The following is a 19,076-nucleotide window of genomic DNA, read 5'->3' as shown; positions in this document are numbered from 1 at the left end:
GGGCTTTATGGCTTCTCAATGTCATTTAACTAAGTAAGACACAAGCTCCCACCTACAGTGTCAATACACAAGTTGTTTTACCTGGGACTACACAAAGCTTGATATGGTTGGGCTACAGGATTATTTCTTCAGTTGGCCTTTCCTAAATGTCTCAACAAGTCATGTAAGGTACAAAACTAAATCACCAGGATATACACAAGACACTGCTGTTAATGGTTATTGTACAGCGGTTAAAATGACTATGAATAAAGAATGGAGACGACACAGTATTTTAAGATCATATTTTTTTGGAATGGTGAATGCTCAATGTAAATTTTTTGGTCAAATGCTTTTTCTTGGAACTTAAATTTCTCTCAAATATATATCCAATTTGAATATTTTCTTTTTTGTTAGCATTTTTTTTCAATCTTAATCTTTCTTGATCATCTTCCAAGCACCCCATTCCTCCATCTTTATTGGCAAAAGCAAACATGCTAGTAAATTAGAAATCCATTTTTACAAACAGAATAAATCAAAAAAATACATCCACATCCTGCAAATATAAACAGTAACAAATCCAAAAACTATTATCCAATAAATGCTTTACATTTTTACACTATTGTGTCATAGAGGCATACAGAAGGTAGTAAAAAGGGGGGCGGGGGGTCTTTCCTGAAACTTCACTTATACACGCAAGAAAACTGCCTGTAGATTTGTCCTTAAGTTTAACAGACTGTCCACAATTATGTGCGATATGCAATCCATACAGAAGGCCAAACATAACAGAGGTGGAAATGGCATAAAAGCAGTATTTCAGGATATTAGTGTATGGTCATAAACTTGTACTCTTCTCGGTGCTAATGTAGGTCAGCAAGAGAAACAAAACATCAGAAACACCCTCCTGTATTTCCAACTTCACAAAATATTCTGGAGATAAACAAACAAGTTTTCCTGGCAACAGTGACAATGTTAATGTGTAGGGCAACATTTATCATCCGTGTGGAAATATTAGGCCTGAAAATGTTACACTGAATGAACCGTTAAAGGATATAACACCAATATCATTTGACCTTTTTCTCATTGCCAGCATCATACCGCACTATAATTGGGCAGCATGGGGGTGCAGTGGTTAGCGCCTCACAGGAAGGAGGTCCTGGGTTTAAATCAAGCAGGGGGCCTTTCTGTGTCAAGTTTGCATGTTCTCCCTGTGTTTGTGTTGGATTAATACATTATAACTTAACTTATTCTAAACTGTTGTGGTGTCTTTTATGTACATGTACATATTTCCTGTCTCCATTTCTCATTTGTTGGGTTTGAAGAAGTCAGAATTTCCATTGTATTCCCAACTGCATCAAAAACAACTTTCACAGATATACTTGCTTCAGAGGCTAAATCCAAGAATGTACAGCTTAAAAAACATCTTCCAAATTTTAAGACCAATTTCAGCAGTATAACAGTTAGGAATGCAATGGACACCTGGGAATGCAACAGAACAGAAATGGAGAATGGAGGTATGTATGTAAGTCACTTTAGATGGTGTTATGTTGGCAATGTGGCATGGGTAAAATTATACTGGTACTGTATTCTCCTTTAAAATGAGCAGGAACATCACAAGCATTTTAAATAAAAATATCTGATTGAGTTACGTTATTGGCTAGAGTATATAAGTGTGCCCTTTTGATGGATAATTAATTAGTTAATATGAACATTGTCCGTTTCATAGCTGCATCAAAATAAATCTAATTATTGAATTGCTCTATATCAAACCCACCCTATTTTCTTCTTGATCCGCCAATCACAACTGTTGCTTCGAACTGTTTGCCTCAAGAAAAGAGGGCAGGGTTTGAGATAGGTCAAGTGTCACAAATGCATAAAAAAACATCTTGAGGGATCGCAACTTAGTGAATTTAATTCCTCCTGGCCCTGAGGACTTGTGGATACAGTATATGAAAGGAGAACAAATAAAAAAATGTCATCAAATCTTTACATTCTGAAGAGCTAATACTTGCATGTTCTGACTCACTACGAGAACCGTCTTAAATTGCTGTCGCAACCTGGCAAAGCAGCCCTACTATAAGATTATGAAGTGCATTAATCACATTGCCCTTTGATAAAGTCACACTCATCAGCTGACAGAAGCTCTGAATATTCCTTTTAAAAAGACATCTGCTACTCATATGACCAATTCACTGAAGTTACATAAGAGGATCAGTTTAACGCAAACCTAATTCTTCAGAATAAGCAGAAACACCAAAGCTCTCGTACTTGACCTCTTCCTTTAACGTGACCTCCGCTTCCTGACACAATTTCCTCATTCATTCAACACGACAAAGTGAAAAACAAAAAAGTATCAACAGTAATTTCTCTTTCAAACATTTACAAAATTTACAAAAGTAAATCACAAATCTTGTAAAAATCCAGCCTTCTGCTGATTATGTAAGGCGATAAAATAATATATTAAATCAAATTGATCAGTATTACATTCAAACACCTGTCTATAGATATTAGACATGTTTGACATAGATAATCTGACACTTGATGAATGTCTGTTGGATGACCACAAGATAAGGTAATTTAATACTTCAAGAAGACATGGTTCTTATGGGGGGGGGGGGGGGAGAACATCTCCATCTTGTTGCTCGTGTTGTTTTAGTTCTTTCTTGTTTTGTGTCGCAGGGTGCGGTACACAAGAGTTGTTTTGTAACTTGTTCACTGGGAGGTAGGCAAACACGTTTAGAAGACAGTTTGTGCCTTTCAGTCACTTGCCACTTCACACCTACCATTCACATGTTTGTAGGCTTGTTTATTCAGCGGTCTGGAGGATTTATGCTATTTTCCTGAACTATCGCTTACAAAAATGTATCATGGTATTTCCAAAAAAGTACAATGGTATTTGCATAATTTCTTGGCCACTAATATCATGGTAGTGACCAAAAATGTATGGAAATACCACCGGTATCGTGGTTTAATTTGGATTATACCATGGCATTGCTTAAGTACAAAAGTGGTACCTTGGTGACATGGCTGTACCATGGTAAAAGTCAAATTACCGAACTACCATAATACAATTTACAAATACAAATGTGTACCCAATTGACCGATCTCAAACCCTTGATCCTCCTTGATTTCCTGATCCTCCTATTGTAGGGCGGGGTCAATTCACATATCTTGTAGACTGCGTGCAAAATTACCCCACAAAGGGAGGATCTGAACAGCTGAATAAGAACACGATGGCCTTTTCTTCTCGTCTTCTTGGAGTATTGAATTCAGCCACAGACTGTGGCGTAAGACAACTAAAAACTGTAACACACTCTTAAAAAATGTGGAGCACCCTTCTGGGCGTTTAGGCTATATGTATAGAAAGTGGCACCAGACATTAAGTCAGCAACAAAATACTAGAGGGGAAATTATATTTCACTCAAAGACTCGTAGCTTAAATATGTATAAAAATACCTATTCACAGTACACACAAATGTTGTGCATTACTGATATTATCATCTGGTAACTACACTGAAACATACAGACATAAATCTTTTTTTTTATTTATTTGAACAACATTTATCCTTCTCAGCAAAAGTGAGATGTTTTATATAATTATTTTGTTAAGTCAAAGGATACAAAAACTGCCTGCCCTCTCACCTTCTTAACACAAATAACTAAATAGTTTTTCTACTCTGAGTAGAGTCTTAAATTCTTCAGTCTCTAAACACTGGAAAAGAAAAAAGGGTGAATTCCATCATGTCGACTCGAATCTGCATTTGAACAAGTCTTTTGCGAGAGCAAGTTGTGACGGTTCATACTGCCTTCACCGTCTCCAAGATCGACTTTCGTATTCGTCGTCTTCATCATCGTCCTCCTCCTCTTCCTCCTCCTCGCCTGGCAAATAGGAGATGACTTCCTCCTGTTTGAAAGAAATCAAGTCACTAAAATGACCAACATTATCTATTCAACGCTATTTTTGAGAGGCTTTCATAAGAAGCTGCAGTTAGAAGACAGAGTTGATACATCTTTAATAGATCAATTTCAATTAATTATCAATTATCAATTAAGACATTCTTTCCAATTCTTCAGTGCCACACGTTTCAAGTAAGAAATCAAACCATAAGCAGGTATTGCTGTATTGCGATGGCCTCATGATGTTCCAGAACATATATAACCCTAACCCATCAGACAGAAAGTGAATATCAGAATCTCAAAATATATTTACGGTCCGTTAACATTTTTATTTTCTACATTTCACTTTAATAATCTTAACAACTGTAGCCTCACACTCCAAAAGCCTGATACAAATAATTTATTAAATCAACGTTTCAGCGGGGCTAGGTAGTCTTTGTCAAGAGTATTTACGCAAGACGCCTTGCCTGTCAAAATATTGATTCAATAAACAATTTTCATTGGAGTTTTGAAGTGCTTGTTATCTTTTTATATGTTAACAGTGGCAAGTACTCCGTTAATCCAGGTGTGCGGTTTCTCCACTACTGTACATAAAGAATCTTGCAAGCACTTTTATTTCCTATTGAAGCGATGTTTGCATAGGCATGTCCGTGCACCACGCAATATTTTTGTCAACACATACCTCGTGTTCGCCTACTAACGTACCGGTATCTATACAAAATATGGTTCGGCATGAATGTTTGTACACTTGGGGGAGTATGAAGGGCAAGTACATGTATGGACCCTGTACTTTGAGATGCTATACACTAGCTGGTAGGGGTGGGGGAAAAAATCGATACGTAGTAGTATTGCGATACTTTGCGTGGCGATACTGTATCGATACAGGGACGTCAAGTATCAATATTTAATTATTCATAAAAAATTTAAAAAATTTGTATAAGGAAGTTGCATTGTTCATTTCAATACCTGTAATAGTACAGTAGTCCACACACACACACACACATGTGCATTCAGTTAAGTTGGAATATGACTGTAATACAGTTCAGTTTGTCAGGTACATGCAACACAGATTACAGTGTTTACATCCGTCTGCTTGAGAAAATACCATGTTCTGCAATAAAAATGATTGAAGTGAGATGAACAGACTGAACTTTATTTTATTAGATAAAACATGTTGACAAAGTTTTACTTTGCAGTTGAAAAAAGGTAATAAATGAAATTAGATTTTTTTCTTTTTTGAATTCGCAATACTCAGCGCATCGTGATATATTTAGTATCGTGACGCAAGTATCGCGATAGTATCGTATCGTGAGGTCTCTGGCGATTCCCACCCCTACTAGCTGAGGACTATGTCTGTGTACATGTATGTACCCTGTACTTTGAGATGCTATACAGTAGCCACTGACCTACAAACAATCACCACTCATTTTTCACACTCCTCGGGCAGGGACAATGATCTAGGCTTGGTTTCCCAAGGGCATCTTAGCAGTAAGGACATCTTACCTGTCTGACTTGCAGTGCAATGGCACCAAGTTGTTAAAGGCATTTTAGGATTAAGGAACATTTGCCCCCTTTGGTTTACAGTAGGCTTGTTGCGGTGGTCAGTTTTACCGGTGGCATAATGGTCTAAGAGTCAACACTAGTGTTATTATCTCCACACAGTCAATATACCGTTATTTTGTAATAACAATTAAATAAATCTTGACATGGTCAGTACCGTTATTTTGTAATAAGAGAAATTAAAAAAGCATGGACACTGTAGTGAGTGATCCAAGACTCGCATAGGCCTATTTCACAAGGGAAGATAAGCTCTCCAGCGGTGAAAATCTGTAATATGAATTTAAACAATGTTCTGAAGTGGGGATGTAACGATTCCCCAAATCTACGATTTAATTAGACTTTCTTTAACAGACTGGTAATATTATTATCATATCAGTCCAAGAAAGTTTCTCAAATTGTAAGTAAGCCTTTATAAAGAACAAAAATAAGGATTCAATAATATAATTCATAATTATATAAAATTATTTAACTTGTGTGAGCATCATAGATGTTTAACTGGATTTTCTGTTTCCCAATCGAATTAAAGTAGTGAGCCGTTCAAGTAGCTCTGGAAGTCCATTAATCTGCTGTCGGGGCAATTAGTTCTGCATTACTCAGGCCCTAAGTAACATTAGCCTTTACAGTACATGATTGTGTAGTGGCGGCAACATGTTTGTGCTGGAAATAATGTGGTCATGTTGGTACTACTATTGTTGACTGTGGGAGGGGGATACGGTAGACATACTTGACATACCTGGCATATCAATGACACAAACATTGTTAAGACAACCCGAAATAAAAACAGTCAAATACGTCACTGCCAATATACTCTGTGTGGCTCCACACCTGCTCCGCACTAGAGGTCGACTGATTAATTGGCACCGATCGGACGATCGGTATCAGCGGAACTTGGAGGCGCAGCTTCCACCGGTCACGCAGGAATGTACATCACCCTTTTGCATGGAGGCTCCAAAGTAGCCAAGGTAGCCTGCTTTATCCCTGTCCCACCTCTCTCTCTCTGCTGGCACACTCGCTGGCCAGTTCAGCACCTTGGACAGCAGCAGCTGACACAGACTGTCAGCAGAGAGAGGGCACTCTGTACTTGTGGGACAGGGATCAAGCTGGCTCTCCGTGCTCAGCGCTGAACAACTGGGTAGTGGGCACTCATAACATTATAGCCTCATGTTGACCTTAAAAAAAAAATGTCATTATTATATCAGCCTTTAAAAATCCACGTCAGTCGTCCTCTACTCGGCACCAGTGCTAGCCTAGATCAGTGGTTATTAACTGGTGTGCCGTGAAGCATTTATTTGGTGATTTCATGCACAGAGGCAACCCTAACTAACAAAAAGGGAGACAGTCCACACCAAGAAAAACAACTGGCAACAGACAGTATGATCATGTCACGTATGGTTACTTGGGCTTTCTGGAGATGTCAACAGCCCTCACTTGTTAATCAGATGTCCATTACGTCCACATAGAAGTGCTGTTCTTGACATTACACTGTTCTCTCTATGTTTCTGCCATCTCCGAGTACACATCAACAAGGCATAGTTTCCTTACTGCATCAATCATAAGTCTTGATGTCATCTCCAAATCACAACATACATTGACTTATTATTATTGTGATCATTATTTTTGCTGATCTTATTTAAATTAGAAAAATAATCATTTGTTGCATTCCTTTTTCTTTTGACTCGTTTTTTTCCCACCTCAAGACTCCTGGCTAAGACCAAAGCCTATCTCTCCCAGAGGGATCTGGAGAGGGTAATCCATGCCTTCATTCAGTGGCGGCCGCTGGCGCTGGTGCCTTGTGGGTCGCAGTTCACGTTAATAGGTCGAGTTGAAAATGTAATGCTCTGAGATGCTCTGGAGCAATCTCTCTCTGTCTCTCGGATCAATCAAATCAAATAATTAACACATGTATGTTGTCATTTTAAACAACTCACCATTCATTCATTATGCATCAGCAGCAGCTAAATTAATGTTATAGTTCACAACACAGCAGCGCGTTTTGAATCGCTAGCCTATTAATTATCGTCTCAGCAAGCACAGTCAATACTTTTTTCCGTAGCCGCATTTCGCGGAGACAGCTGTGTATAGCGAGAGAGAGAGAGCGAGAGAGAGAGAGAGAGAGAGACTCACTGTTTAGTTGAAACGTCCAGGGCAGGAGAGCTTGATAAACGTGTATAATCCACTGTTGATGTATTCCAGACCACTGTCCACTGTCTCCAGACTGCATCCGCCATATAGCTTGTTAGCCAAGTGTTAGCTTGTTAGCACAACACAAGTACATTTCTTTGTCCATTTTTCCGCGTCGAACAGACTGCAAACTACCTGGCGTTCTATCGCCATGCTCTAAGACAAACTCTAACCTTAACCAACTTTGAAAGAGTGCCTAAGCTTAACCGTCTAAAGAACTTGCAGTCACGGCACGCACTGCTGCCTGCATCTCACAACAACACAACAACACGACTATCTCTCACCAACTGACCAACCTAGGAAGCTAGAATTGGAACATTAGAAATTGGATTCGGCCAATCAGAGATCGTCTCTGTGAAATTCTGCTACGGAAAAAAATACTGGCGTCGGCCAATCAGAGAGCGTCTCCGCGAAATGCGGCTACAGAAATTCTTGACGCTACTGGCTAGACCGCTTCAAATCGCGCCCGGATTCCAACATAATAGTCATAATTCAACGCACAACGCGTTATGCACTGATTGGCTGTGACGGATACAGTGATCAAACTGTGACGCGCACTCAGAGCGATATCGCGTCTAGCCCGGGCAGAGAAATACAAAAAAATAAAAAAAATGCTCAGGAAAACGAGTGTTTTTTTTATTTTAGATAATAACGTTATATTGTGCATTGGAAATACAAACACTTAAAATGAGTAAATATTATTCATTTTAAACATGTTTATATTATTTATAGGGCTATAAAACAAAAAACTAAAACGTTTTATTTTCTTCTTCTCTGATTAAACAGCAGGTGGGTCGGCGCCCTTGCACCCCTAGTGGCAGAGCCGCCACTGCCTTCATTACAACTCGGCTAGACGATTGCAATGCGTGCGCTGTATGTTGGTATTGACCAGTCGCTGCTCCGTCGTCTACAATTGGTCCAAAATGCGGCTGCCCGTCTTCTCACCAGTACCAAGAAGCGTGAGCGTGACCACATTACACCAGTCCTGGCTTCACTCCATTGGCTCCCTGTCCGTCTCTGTATTGATTTTAAATTACTGCAGACTGCTTTTAAAGCTCTCAATGGGCTGGCTCCATTGTACCTGGCTGAGCTCCTGCGCCACCACACCCCATCCAGAGCCCTATAAGGTCTGCTGACCAGCTGCTGCTGGAGGTGGCCAGGACGCGTCAACACTTCAGGCAACCAACTTGCGTTCAGCGTTTCTCTGATTGGCCACGACGCCCATGTGACCGCGGCAGAGCGGAAATAGGCTGAGACAGGCATTCTATTGCCATGCTCTGCGACAAACTCTAACCTTAACCAACTCCGAAAGAATGCCTAAACTTAACCCTAACCTTAACCAACTCCGAAAGAATGCCTAAACTTACCCCTAACCTTAACCAACTCCGAAAGAATGCCTAAACTTAACCGGCGAAAGAAAGACGTTTATATAGAGAGGCGATAAATTAATTAAACGTAAAAAAAATATATATATATATTGAAGTGATTCGAACTCGTCACCAACTGGACCGCAGGCTCCACAGCAAGCTGGCGAACGAGTTGAGCTAACCGTCGATGTTAAAACATGGGGGATTGCGTGCGGCAACCTGCGCGCCGCTGCCGCCTGCCGCTGCGCTCTGGCGCTGCTGCGTCGCCGCGGGGGCGTGCTAGGCGCAAGATGGTTGCCTTAAGTAATGAAGCGGCCAGGACCAGGCTCAAAACCTTCACTGCTGCTGCCCCTCGGCTCTGGAACAGCCTCCCCCACATTAGATCTGCCTAGAGGCCTTTAACCGCTGCATAAAACGCACATGTTCTCCCGGGCCTTTGATCAGTTAGCCTGCCACCTGTCAACTACGTTACTCTGGACTTTTTTATTACTTCTCGTCTCTTTTTATATTGCACTTTGCTCTTGTTTCTTAGTGTACTATACTTATTTACTGTAATTTAGTGTATTTTATTTGTTACTGTACTGCACGTGTTTCTTTTATTGTGTTCTACCTGTAAAGCACTTTTAGTCATTGTAAACGTGCTATATAAATAAAGCTGACTTGACTAGCGATGTCATTGCTGCCTGTCAAATCATCCGTCACTGTACCATATAAACGACAATCTGCATAATTGATTACCGTGACTGTAAGTGCCTTGAGATTCTGTTTTGACCTTTGGCCTTAGGCCCAAAAACGTTGGGAACCACTGGCCTAGATGCTCACACGGTGTGTGGAACAACCAGACTAGCTTGGCTAGCGCACTGCATAAGCCAATGCATAGCTCCGTATTGGCAGCAAATGTGTCAGTTTGTTCTTACAAACCTGCTGAGGTTAATTTCTGCAATGAGTATAGCCTTAGAGTGCAATGGCACCAAGGTCATCTTATTGGCCCAATTGTCCAAATATGTACTATGGCTCATACCGTATTGTCCTCCTCCTTAGCCTCTTCCTCCTCTGGCTCAGCAGACACAGAAGGCATCTTGGGCTTGTACCAGGATATCTGCAACACACGACCTTTGAACTTAGCCCCTTGGTTTGCCGCCTAGAAAACATGGAGAAGAACAATTAGAAAATGACACAGACGACTTGGTTAATGTTAGATATGTAAACTACAAACGGTCATATTTGAGAGAATCTCAGTGCTAATGTGTGCACAGAGTGAGAATGAGAGAAAGATGCAACCGTTTATCTAGAACACATGTGACCTACATTCTCTGCTTCACTTCTCGTCTTGAAGGTCAATACCACGCTGGTGGCGTCTTGGTCACGGAGCTCCTCGATCTCACCAAATTTCTGAGACAAAAGCAAAACAAAAACAAACATCAGTTTGAACTCAACACTCGGGTTAGAAACACCGTCTGTTGCTTTAATAATTAATACACTGTAACACAGAACAATCTCTAGCAGCCACCATAACAAAATGACATCATAGGAATCCTTTGATCAACTACAACTTCCATTGTAACAAACTAATGCATTAAATTATCAATCAATATATTTATGTTGTTCTACTTAATATATTAACAAATATGTGACCTATCAATGGCAAGGAATCTAAAAGCCTAAGTAAGCCAACTTGCCTGTATAATAGTAGAGGCTATATATACAATCAGTACCGCTCTTACAATTACAAATTAAAAAGCCCTTAAGACAAAATTTGCCCTGGGTTATTCCACGCCCTGTTCTCACCGCAAAATGCAGCATGAGCTCTTCCTTCTCCTCCTGAGTGACTCCCAGGATGGCCAGGGCTCTGGGCCTGTGATCCACCACCATGTGGTTCACAGCCCCGCCTCGGTGCATTATCTCCCGGCCTCGGCCCCTGCCGCGCCCCGTCCTGCCCCGGCCTCGCCCCCGGCCCCGCGCCACCGGAGCTCGGATCAGACCTAACTGCATTGCCTGGAAGAGTTGAGAAGCTTAGCGTCAGAGAACATTTTGGTTAGAGATGGTGGTAGTGGTGTGTGTGCAGAGGGGGTTCATTATAGTATAATGAATGAAGGGGTACGCTGATGTTGCACACAGCCAGATACACACACATGGGATGCCACCTGGCAGTGTTGAAAGAATCATTAGACAGATGTGCCATCTTGATGCCACCTAGGTGCTGGGAGTGCCTCACAGTCATCTAAAGTTAAACTACAGTTGTGTGGTTCTGTAAAGTTCAGACTACGTTGTTCTATTTATCCAGAGGGGCTCAATGAGTAAACATGGAGCAGTGGATAGTGGTACAGTGACTAGGGCTGGGTGACATGGAAGAGATTCAAATCACTCAAATGATAAGGAATGTATATCAACTAGTGCCTGTTTGGAGCGGAACCCGCGGTCTGCCTGCTTGCAGGGTGAAGTCCATCGCTCATCTGATCCGACTTCACACTCAGCACTGATCCCTTGGGTCCTCAGCAATACACCCGCCAAGCGTGAAGTGGGTCAGATGAACGGTTCTCAAGATATATGTAAAGTTTGTTGTTATGGCACCAACATCTGGACAAATGGCACCAATTTCGACACTACACTCCCCTGGGTCCTCAGCAATACACCCACCATGTATGAAGTCGATCAGAGGAACAGTTCTCGAGATATGCAAACAGACTTTTATAGTTACTGTATATACTGAAAAAACGTCAGGCGCAGAATTATTATTATTATTTTTAAATCAGTATTGATATGCAACATGTTCGATAATCAAATTGATGTTCACCGCATTGAACTGCTTGTATGATCCCATTGACAGACCATAAATCATAATATTAATGCCCAGCCCCATAATGGCAATTACTTGTCTTCTAAATAAAAAAAAATCTCTTAAATTGACCAAAGTAAAAAAAAAATATATATATATATATATATACCTATATATTTAAATATATAAAAAGTACAAAAAGTTTAAAAAAAAAAACTTTTTTTTAACACTCAATTCTCACCCTCTGCTCTCCACCACTACTATGACTTCTCCATTTTAAAGTGACGTCTTCTCTCTTTACACCCCCCCCCCCCCCACATCCCTCCACAACCTCTCCCAACTCCATCCGTTCCTTCTTCCGCTAATTGTCATCCCTCGATTTTCTTCCGAGGACCGACAGCTCAAACTTTAATGAGGTGGAGATCCATCAGTGTTAAGACCTGTGTCTGATGTGTCTTCGTTAGTGGGCACTCCTCTGGGCTTGCTTTAAGTGGTTGCAGTTTAATGTGCAGAAGCAGTGTCTGGATGTGATGGGAGGAAAGGGGGGGCATGCATCTTTAATTACCATCTAATTTAAGACCCAGAGGGGAAGAGAAAAACACGCCAGACAGGGTGTTGCCAACAAAAGCCATGTTCTTGTGGAGGAGGCCGATCTTGTGACACGGTGTACGACATGTGTGAGTGAGTGAGCAGCTGCCAATGGGAGACTGGAGAAGTAGGGCAAGTCAAGTTATTGCCCCTCGATGTCACTCCTCTCTTAGACAATAGGCTCCCGCTCTGCCTCCTCCTATAACCCCCTTTACACCGCTGACCTGAGGTTAAAAGGGGCGCAGCAGACCGGAGAGAGAATCCATCACGATCAGTTTCCACAGATGGACTTTATCCGCCTCTTACCCGGTATGATCATCTTCCCAGGCATCTCATCCAACTGGATCTTCCACCACGGCGACGTGCAAGAAGTACATAATTGGACGACATCTCATGTTTACCGTCGATTGCCCCGACCTCCACACGCCCGCTGCACGGGTGATATATAACACTTATGGTGTTGTGTGAGATGGTTACCATGGCGCCCGCTCTGGGGCACCAGATTTACTTAACCCACTGAGAAGCATCACAGATCCATTTTGTCTTTTTTAGAAGGGGCGGGGGATCGTTAGAGCGAGATACCTGTGAGAACTCTCGTGTAAACAGAAATGTGTTTGTTTTCCATTGGAACAGTTAGGCTAATCATACATGCCGGGGATTTATCTGTGCCAGGTTTTACATGACAAAGAGAGTAGGATCCTCTTAACCCTTTGAGACCCACATATATAGGGTTGGGTACCATTCACCTTTGAACCGATAGTACCTTTTTTAGCTACTTTAGTGTCTAAAAATGTTATCTACCTACCTCAGTTGTAAAAAATGTGTCCAAACTTCAAATTATTTATTATCATTATTATTTATTAGAACAATTTGTTAATATATATATATAATATAGCAGTGAGCATTGAAGTCAAATCCTAGTTAAGTGTGTATTGTGCATGTGAACGTTGACGCGAACGTGTGGCACACATCGGTTTAGTTTAGCTGAAAACGAAACGTTGACATCGGACTTTTTTTTTTTGCATTACCGAAATGTGCCACCGGTGGATCTCATGTGAATCGGTACTCTGTAGTACCGACGTGATTCGGTCTATATCTTTAAAAGTACCGGATTCGGTACCCATCCCTACCCACACTCATTTTATTGAATTTTTTTTTTTAGAAAGGGCGGGATCTTTAGAAGGATAGCAGGTCAACAGTAGATGTCACATAGTGTGTACATCATCACAAGTGTACATCATATGAAGGCTGGGAACCTGAAGATTAACACTTTGAGTGCCAGCCACGAGAAATCTCGTTATTTCATGCCATGCGTTGAGTGCCAAGGACGAAAAATCTCGTTATTTAATCATTATTGCTTTTATTAGCGATATCCATTCATTTTTCATCATTCTAGCCTCACGTTATCATTGGGACTGTCTCTGAGCTCGAACAGGGAAAATACCGCCCCCTATCATCTCCCGGATGGTAATGCACCCATTGGATTGGACTGAATGAGAAAATGCATGAGAAAAGAAAACTCCGGAATCCACATTTTACTTCTCAGGCATGTAACCCGAGCCGATCAGTGTGGAATATGTGTTTCGAGTACCCAGCGTTGGATCAATAAACGCGATCGATATTTGGAATGCCGATCAGGAATTGGAATAATCTTTTAGCAGAACATCTGATGTGAGGTAAGGAATCTATGTTACCAGTCTTGGGGTAATCAGTTTTTTTCACAGCGGATCACAATGTGTCCCCTATGTGTGTATGTGTGTGTGTGCTGACCAGGAAATAGATAATTGATTTTTCAGCCCGCTTCTCTAGCGTGCATAAGTACACATATACTATCGATAATCTAGCGTTTATTTGAAAACTATTCATAAATAGGCAGAAAAATGACAATGTGTTTTGTGTATTCCACTAAAGGGCGATTATCACAATCCTTTCTTTTTTTGTGTGGAAATTTCCCCAAAACAGTTATAAAACGTTCGACTCCCGGACCCGGCGACCTTTGCTGAATGTCTTCCCCCTCTATCTCCCATACTTCCTCTCTCTCTCTGCCGGATTGCCCGGAGAAAAAAAACAATAGAAATCTACCAAAAACATAATGAAAAAATAAATAAATGAGATGCAGCTCAGCACAGTGTGTCAATTGCATTTTTCGGCAATTGGATAGCGAGCACTTCTGTCCTGGAAACTCTCTGAATGACCCAGGTCTCCAGTTTGTGGTTGTAAAGTCTCACAAGGCTGTGATTATCCTAGAAGTCACAATAGGTCATTTTATACAATGAGGTCAAGTTTAAAAAAAAAAATAAAAAAAAAAATTGTCTCACTACAATGATGGCTACTATGGGGACTGACATTATCACACATGAATACAGCTGGGCTCATTGGATCCAGTATGCAGAAATGGTAAAATACACCATTTTTAGAATAGGCAAAAAGAACAAATGTTTAATGCATGCAAAGAACTGCATGGTTCTTGCCCAAAACTGCATAGGATTAGCATAACGTGAGCATGTCTATAACGGGGGGACTCGTGGCTACCCATAGAACCCATTTCATGTCCCTTTGAAAATGGCCATTGCAAAATTTGGAGGTAGTAACTAAAAGGTAGAGAACATCCGCAGTCCCATTATAGATGCCGATGTTCTGACACTGGTGACGTTGAACCGTCCCACTACATGCCAGCTGGAGTCGATACCCTCCAAACTTGTGTGTGTGTGTGTGTGTGTGTGTGTGCATGCATGGATCTCCTACCTCCACCTGTAGTAGTCCCAGTCGTCTTCTCAGGTCAGTGGTATCCTCTCCAGAGATCATTTTTTTGTGAAAGTCCAGCTCAGCGTCCAACAGCTCCTTCTGGGCCTGACCATACAGCACACAATACATGGAATTAACATTTGTTTTAAGTGAACCAGAAGGGGGGGGGGTTAGATAAAGTGTCCCGTGGCTAAATGGGGATTGGCATCAACGCTGCCAGGGTTAGGGGTTCGATTCCCACTGGGGCCCACCCATGCTCAAGATGTATGCATTCATGGTACTGTAAGGGGATTTGGATAAAATCGTCCACCAAATGACATAATTTACCCTCCATTTCTCTCAAAACTATCAGGTTAAAATGAAATGCATTTCATCATTTATGTCAACAAGGGGTATGTAATACCCCCTTAACCCCGGTACAGGGCCGAGATTCATATCATGCCATAAATCGATCAATACAGAACGTATTAATTAACCTCTTAAGCCCGAGGGGTCCGGTACCGGACCCACAATGGCATCACGCCATAAATCCATCTCTACAGAGTGTATGAATTAAAGGTCCCGTGTCTTGCTATTCCTTTCACTATTTGGGCAATGTTACACAATTCCTGTGAGTCTATGGAACACATCTGTAAGGTTTTTTCAAAAAAATGCATTGTTTTGTATTTTTAATCAAGTACTTTGGTGCACCACTTTCTCCCCTTGCAAAGTCCAAGCTGTTTTTGGCAACGCGCTTTGAGTGACAGTCACCCACCTGCACTGGCAGATACAGAGAGAGTGGACAGTGGAACAGCTGAAGGTCTCTGCTGTCGAAACCGCTTCCGCATTACTTCCACTCGCTGCTCATAATTTCAACGTATCACAGTTGATTGTGGGCGGGCGGTGGCAGATCAGAATTCGTACACGTCAGTGACGTCACAGATCCGAGTAAATTCAGAATTGCTTGGTTCAGTGGGGGAGGTTCTTGTTTCAGCTGTACTGCAGAAACGGGACTGGGTAGATATTTCACATCTAGTCAGTGTTGGTACAATCCCACATTGCTAGAAAACAATGCAAACCACTGGAAAAGGCCATTTATAAAATAGGGGACCTTTAATACGGACTGTATTGATCTATTTGTGACGTGAAATAAATCTCGGCCCATCGGGTTTAAGAGGTTAAAGATCATGTCGATGATTGCCCCTGATAACATTGTTATTAGGGTCTGTGGTCGTTAACACAGCACACTTCTGGCGTTAGCCTCTCTTGTTACTAATGATTTCAAATGGGGTAAGACAAAGGTGCCTCAAATTTCCATTCGTAGAGTCCACAGAATTAATTAGATTAAGTCACTACTCTTTATTTATAACATACCCCGTTTGGAATCATCAGAAGAGAAGCTAACATTGGAAATGTGCAGTCTAAGCCACAGCTGTCACGGAAATACTGATCACGTTTCGCATTTAACGTGATTGACGTAAAAATGTATTCAGGTCCAAAGAAATCCACAGGAACATCCCCTTTAAAATCTGCCCGCCTCAAGTGTGGAGGACTCACGTCGCCCTTGGTCTTGGGCTGGTTGGGATTGGTTGCAGAGGTCTGGGAGGCTGGGTTCAACTCGTTCCGCAGCTGGCAGATCTTCTCGGTCAGCTCTTTGAGAGTCTTCATGATCTTTGCTCTCTCCTCAGGCTTCATCCCCCGGTTCTTCTCCAGGCGGCTTATCAACGCCTGGAGGAAGAAGAAGAAGCAGAGCAGGAAGAGGAGGAGAGGAGCAGAAGAGATGAAAAATGAGGAGAGTAGGGTAAGAGTGTAGATGGGTGGTGATCACAAGAGTGAATGAGACAAGAGAGGGAAGATTAAAGATTCAAGAGGTTTATTTATCACATACATACCAGGGCATACAGTGAAATGCGGTTGGCCATGCCCGCTTCGATTGTGCAAGAATACAATAGTAAATAAAATCAGTAGAAGATGATAAAGTAGACATGAAATAGACATGATAAAATAGACATAAATAATAATATATATAATAATAAATCCTGATATAATTGCATTAAAATGTTGAGCTACGACTTAAAGGCACTGGGTCCTATGTACACTAGTACTATACAATATACAGTTTTACTTATATGTCCCTATGCTATACTTGCTATTACTAACTATACTACGGTATGCAATAATCACAAGTTATTTTCTTAAAGTGTCCTTTTTCCCCCTTCCTTTAAAGTATCCTTTTCTTATGTGTTTAGGAAGGCAAAAATTTGGCAAAAATGAGGAAAGGACAGAGAGGAACAAGAGACAAGAGGACGGATGTCAGGAGAGGAGGTGAAGAGAGATGAGCCGACATAACCATGATGCAGAGTGAGAGGGTTTGGTTGGGGTCTGTCTTGGACCATTGCAGCAGCAGCAGCATTCTTACCTTCTGCAACTCAATCTGAGTCTTTAACATCTCCTGCTTCTTCTTCCTCATGTCCTGCTGGAGCTTCAGCGCCTCCTGGACAAACACACAAACATGTTCAGTGACGTGGAACGCGACAAATCATTAGTCCGAGAGCATCTCCATATCTATGAAAAACTGGCTCAACAACATGAGGGTTCTCACTCAAGTCAAGTTTCTGGGTACTTTTCAGTTGACCAGTTATTTCCCCTGACCTCCGCAATGCACCTTAACACTTTCAGCGCCAGCGTTTTTAGATAGTTTTTTCGATTTTAATATCCTATACACAGGGCCGCCTGAGGGGGTGTGCGAGCAGTGCGGTCGCACAGGGCCTCGCGGGAAGGGGGGCCTCGCACAAAAAAAAATAAAATAGATTTTATTTTTTTTGCGAGGCCCCCCTTCCCGCGAGGCCCTTTTTCATCACAGACCTAAAATCTAGTTTTGCTTATATGCTTATATATTTCACATTAGACACGTTCCTGGCTCTGAGGCTCTGCAGGCAGCAGAATTGGTTTCAATGAGGGGAGGGGTTACAGCCAGGAGCATCTGTTGAGTTCATTGTGTGTGTCTGTGTGCGTGCCGGGGGGGGGGGGGGCGTGAACCGACTCATTGCCAGACGTGAGCGATTCGACTCACGCTCACGGCAATGAATCGGCTCTTATGAACGAGTCATCACTAGCGTCTGACTATTTCGCGCGTGCAGCATTGGAGCTTATGCCAGCCAAGATGAAGAGGACATCGTTCGGCAGATGGACTGAAGATGAAAGTTGTTGCATGTTAGACAGTTCAGTCAGGCTAACCATCCCGGCTAAAGACAGGGACAGCTAGTTAGCTTTAGCTACGTTATAATATTAAGTGTGGTTCAGTCGGGATATAGCCATGATGATGTCGGCTAGTAGCTAGCTAGCGTTAGCTAACCTAGAGACAGCGCGTGCAGCCAAGATGAAGAGGATGGTCGTTCGGCAGATGAACTTCGTCAACTCCACGCGGTTGTCTCCATCCTCTTGGACGTTTGGTGAGTTTTTAATGCACTCTATTCTATTCCCGCCGTGGATCTCTCTCTCTCTCTCTCTCTCTCTGGAGCCAAACTGGCCGACTAGCTGTTGTAGTACTAGTAGCTAACGGTGTGTGGCCTGGTGTCAGCACCTGTATTGCTTTTCTCATGTTGTACAGTTTTTCAGTGGTAGCCGCATAGCTTGCTTCTGCGTTAGCTAATGGTTAGCGATAGCCGGGTTGAGCTAACTGTTAGCCAGTTAGCTGTTTAGCTACGACGTTAGCTGCCGGCTGCGCACGTTAGTTTGATGCTATCAGTTAGCCTAGAGTTAGCTGTTAGCTTGTGCTACGACCATTGACATTAGCCGTGAGAATAGCAGGGGGTTCTGGCACTCTGACTACGACATCATCTTTGACAGAAGATGTAGTCGGGCCTGCACCATGACAAGGCTCCGGCCATAGCTTCTTTTTGTCCCGCCAGCGAGAGGCCTTTCGTCAACGTGGAGACCTGTGTTGCGGCCTTTCGCCCTGCGTTCCTTGGTGCAGGTAAGATGAATGAAAATGTAATGACATTACC

General features: G+C 42.0%; 1 protein-coding gene across 1 annotated transcript in view; it reads right to left on the bottom strand.

Annotated features, from left to right (window-relative positions):
• Positions 1–307: 307 nt before the first annotated feature.
• Positions 308–19,076, bottom strand: part of rbm27 (RNA binding motif protein 27) — an 83,118-nt gene continuing 64,349 nt past the window's right edge. Inside the window, exons 14-20 of the mRNA XM_084320770.1 lie at positions 17,489–17,563; positions 16,627–16,797; positions 15,091–15,195; positions 10,770–10,976; positions 10,290–10,373; positions 10,003–10,122; positions 308–3,880 (exon numbers count right to left, since the gene is read on the bottom strand). Coding sequence (XP_084176896.1) covers positions 3,785–3,880; positions 10,003–10,122; positions 10,290–10,373; positions 10,770–10,976; positions 15,091–15,195; positions 16,627–16,797; positions 17,489–17,563 — 858 coding nt within the window. The 3' untranslated portion in view covers positions 308–3,784. The remainder of the gene's footprint in view (positions 3,881–10,002; positions 10,123–10,289; positions 10,374–10,769; positions 10,977–15,090; positions 15,196–16,626; positions 16,798–17,488; positions 17,564–19,076) is intronic.

The sequence above is a fragment of the Notolepis coatsorum genome (assembly GCF_963971535.1).
Source record: "Notolepis coatsorum genome assembly, chromosome: 8".
In the NCBI taxonomy this organism is placed as follows: domain Eukaryota; kingdom Metazoa; phylum Chordata; class Actinopteri; order Aulopiformes; family Paralepididae; genus Notolepis; species Notolepis coatsorum.
This window is presented reverse-complemented; position numbering and strand designations above follow the sequence as displayed.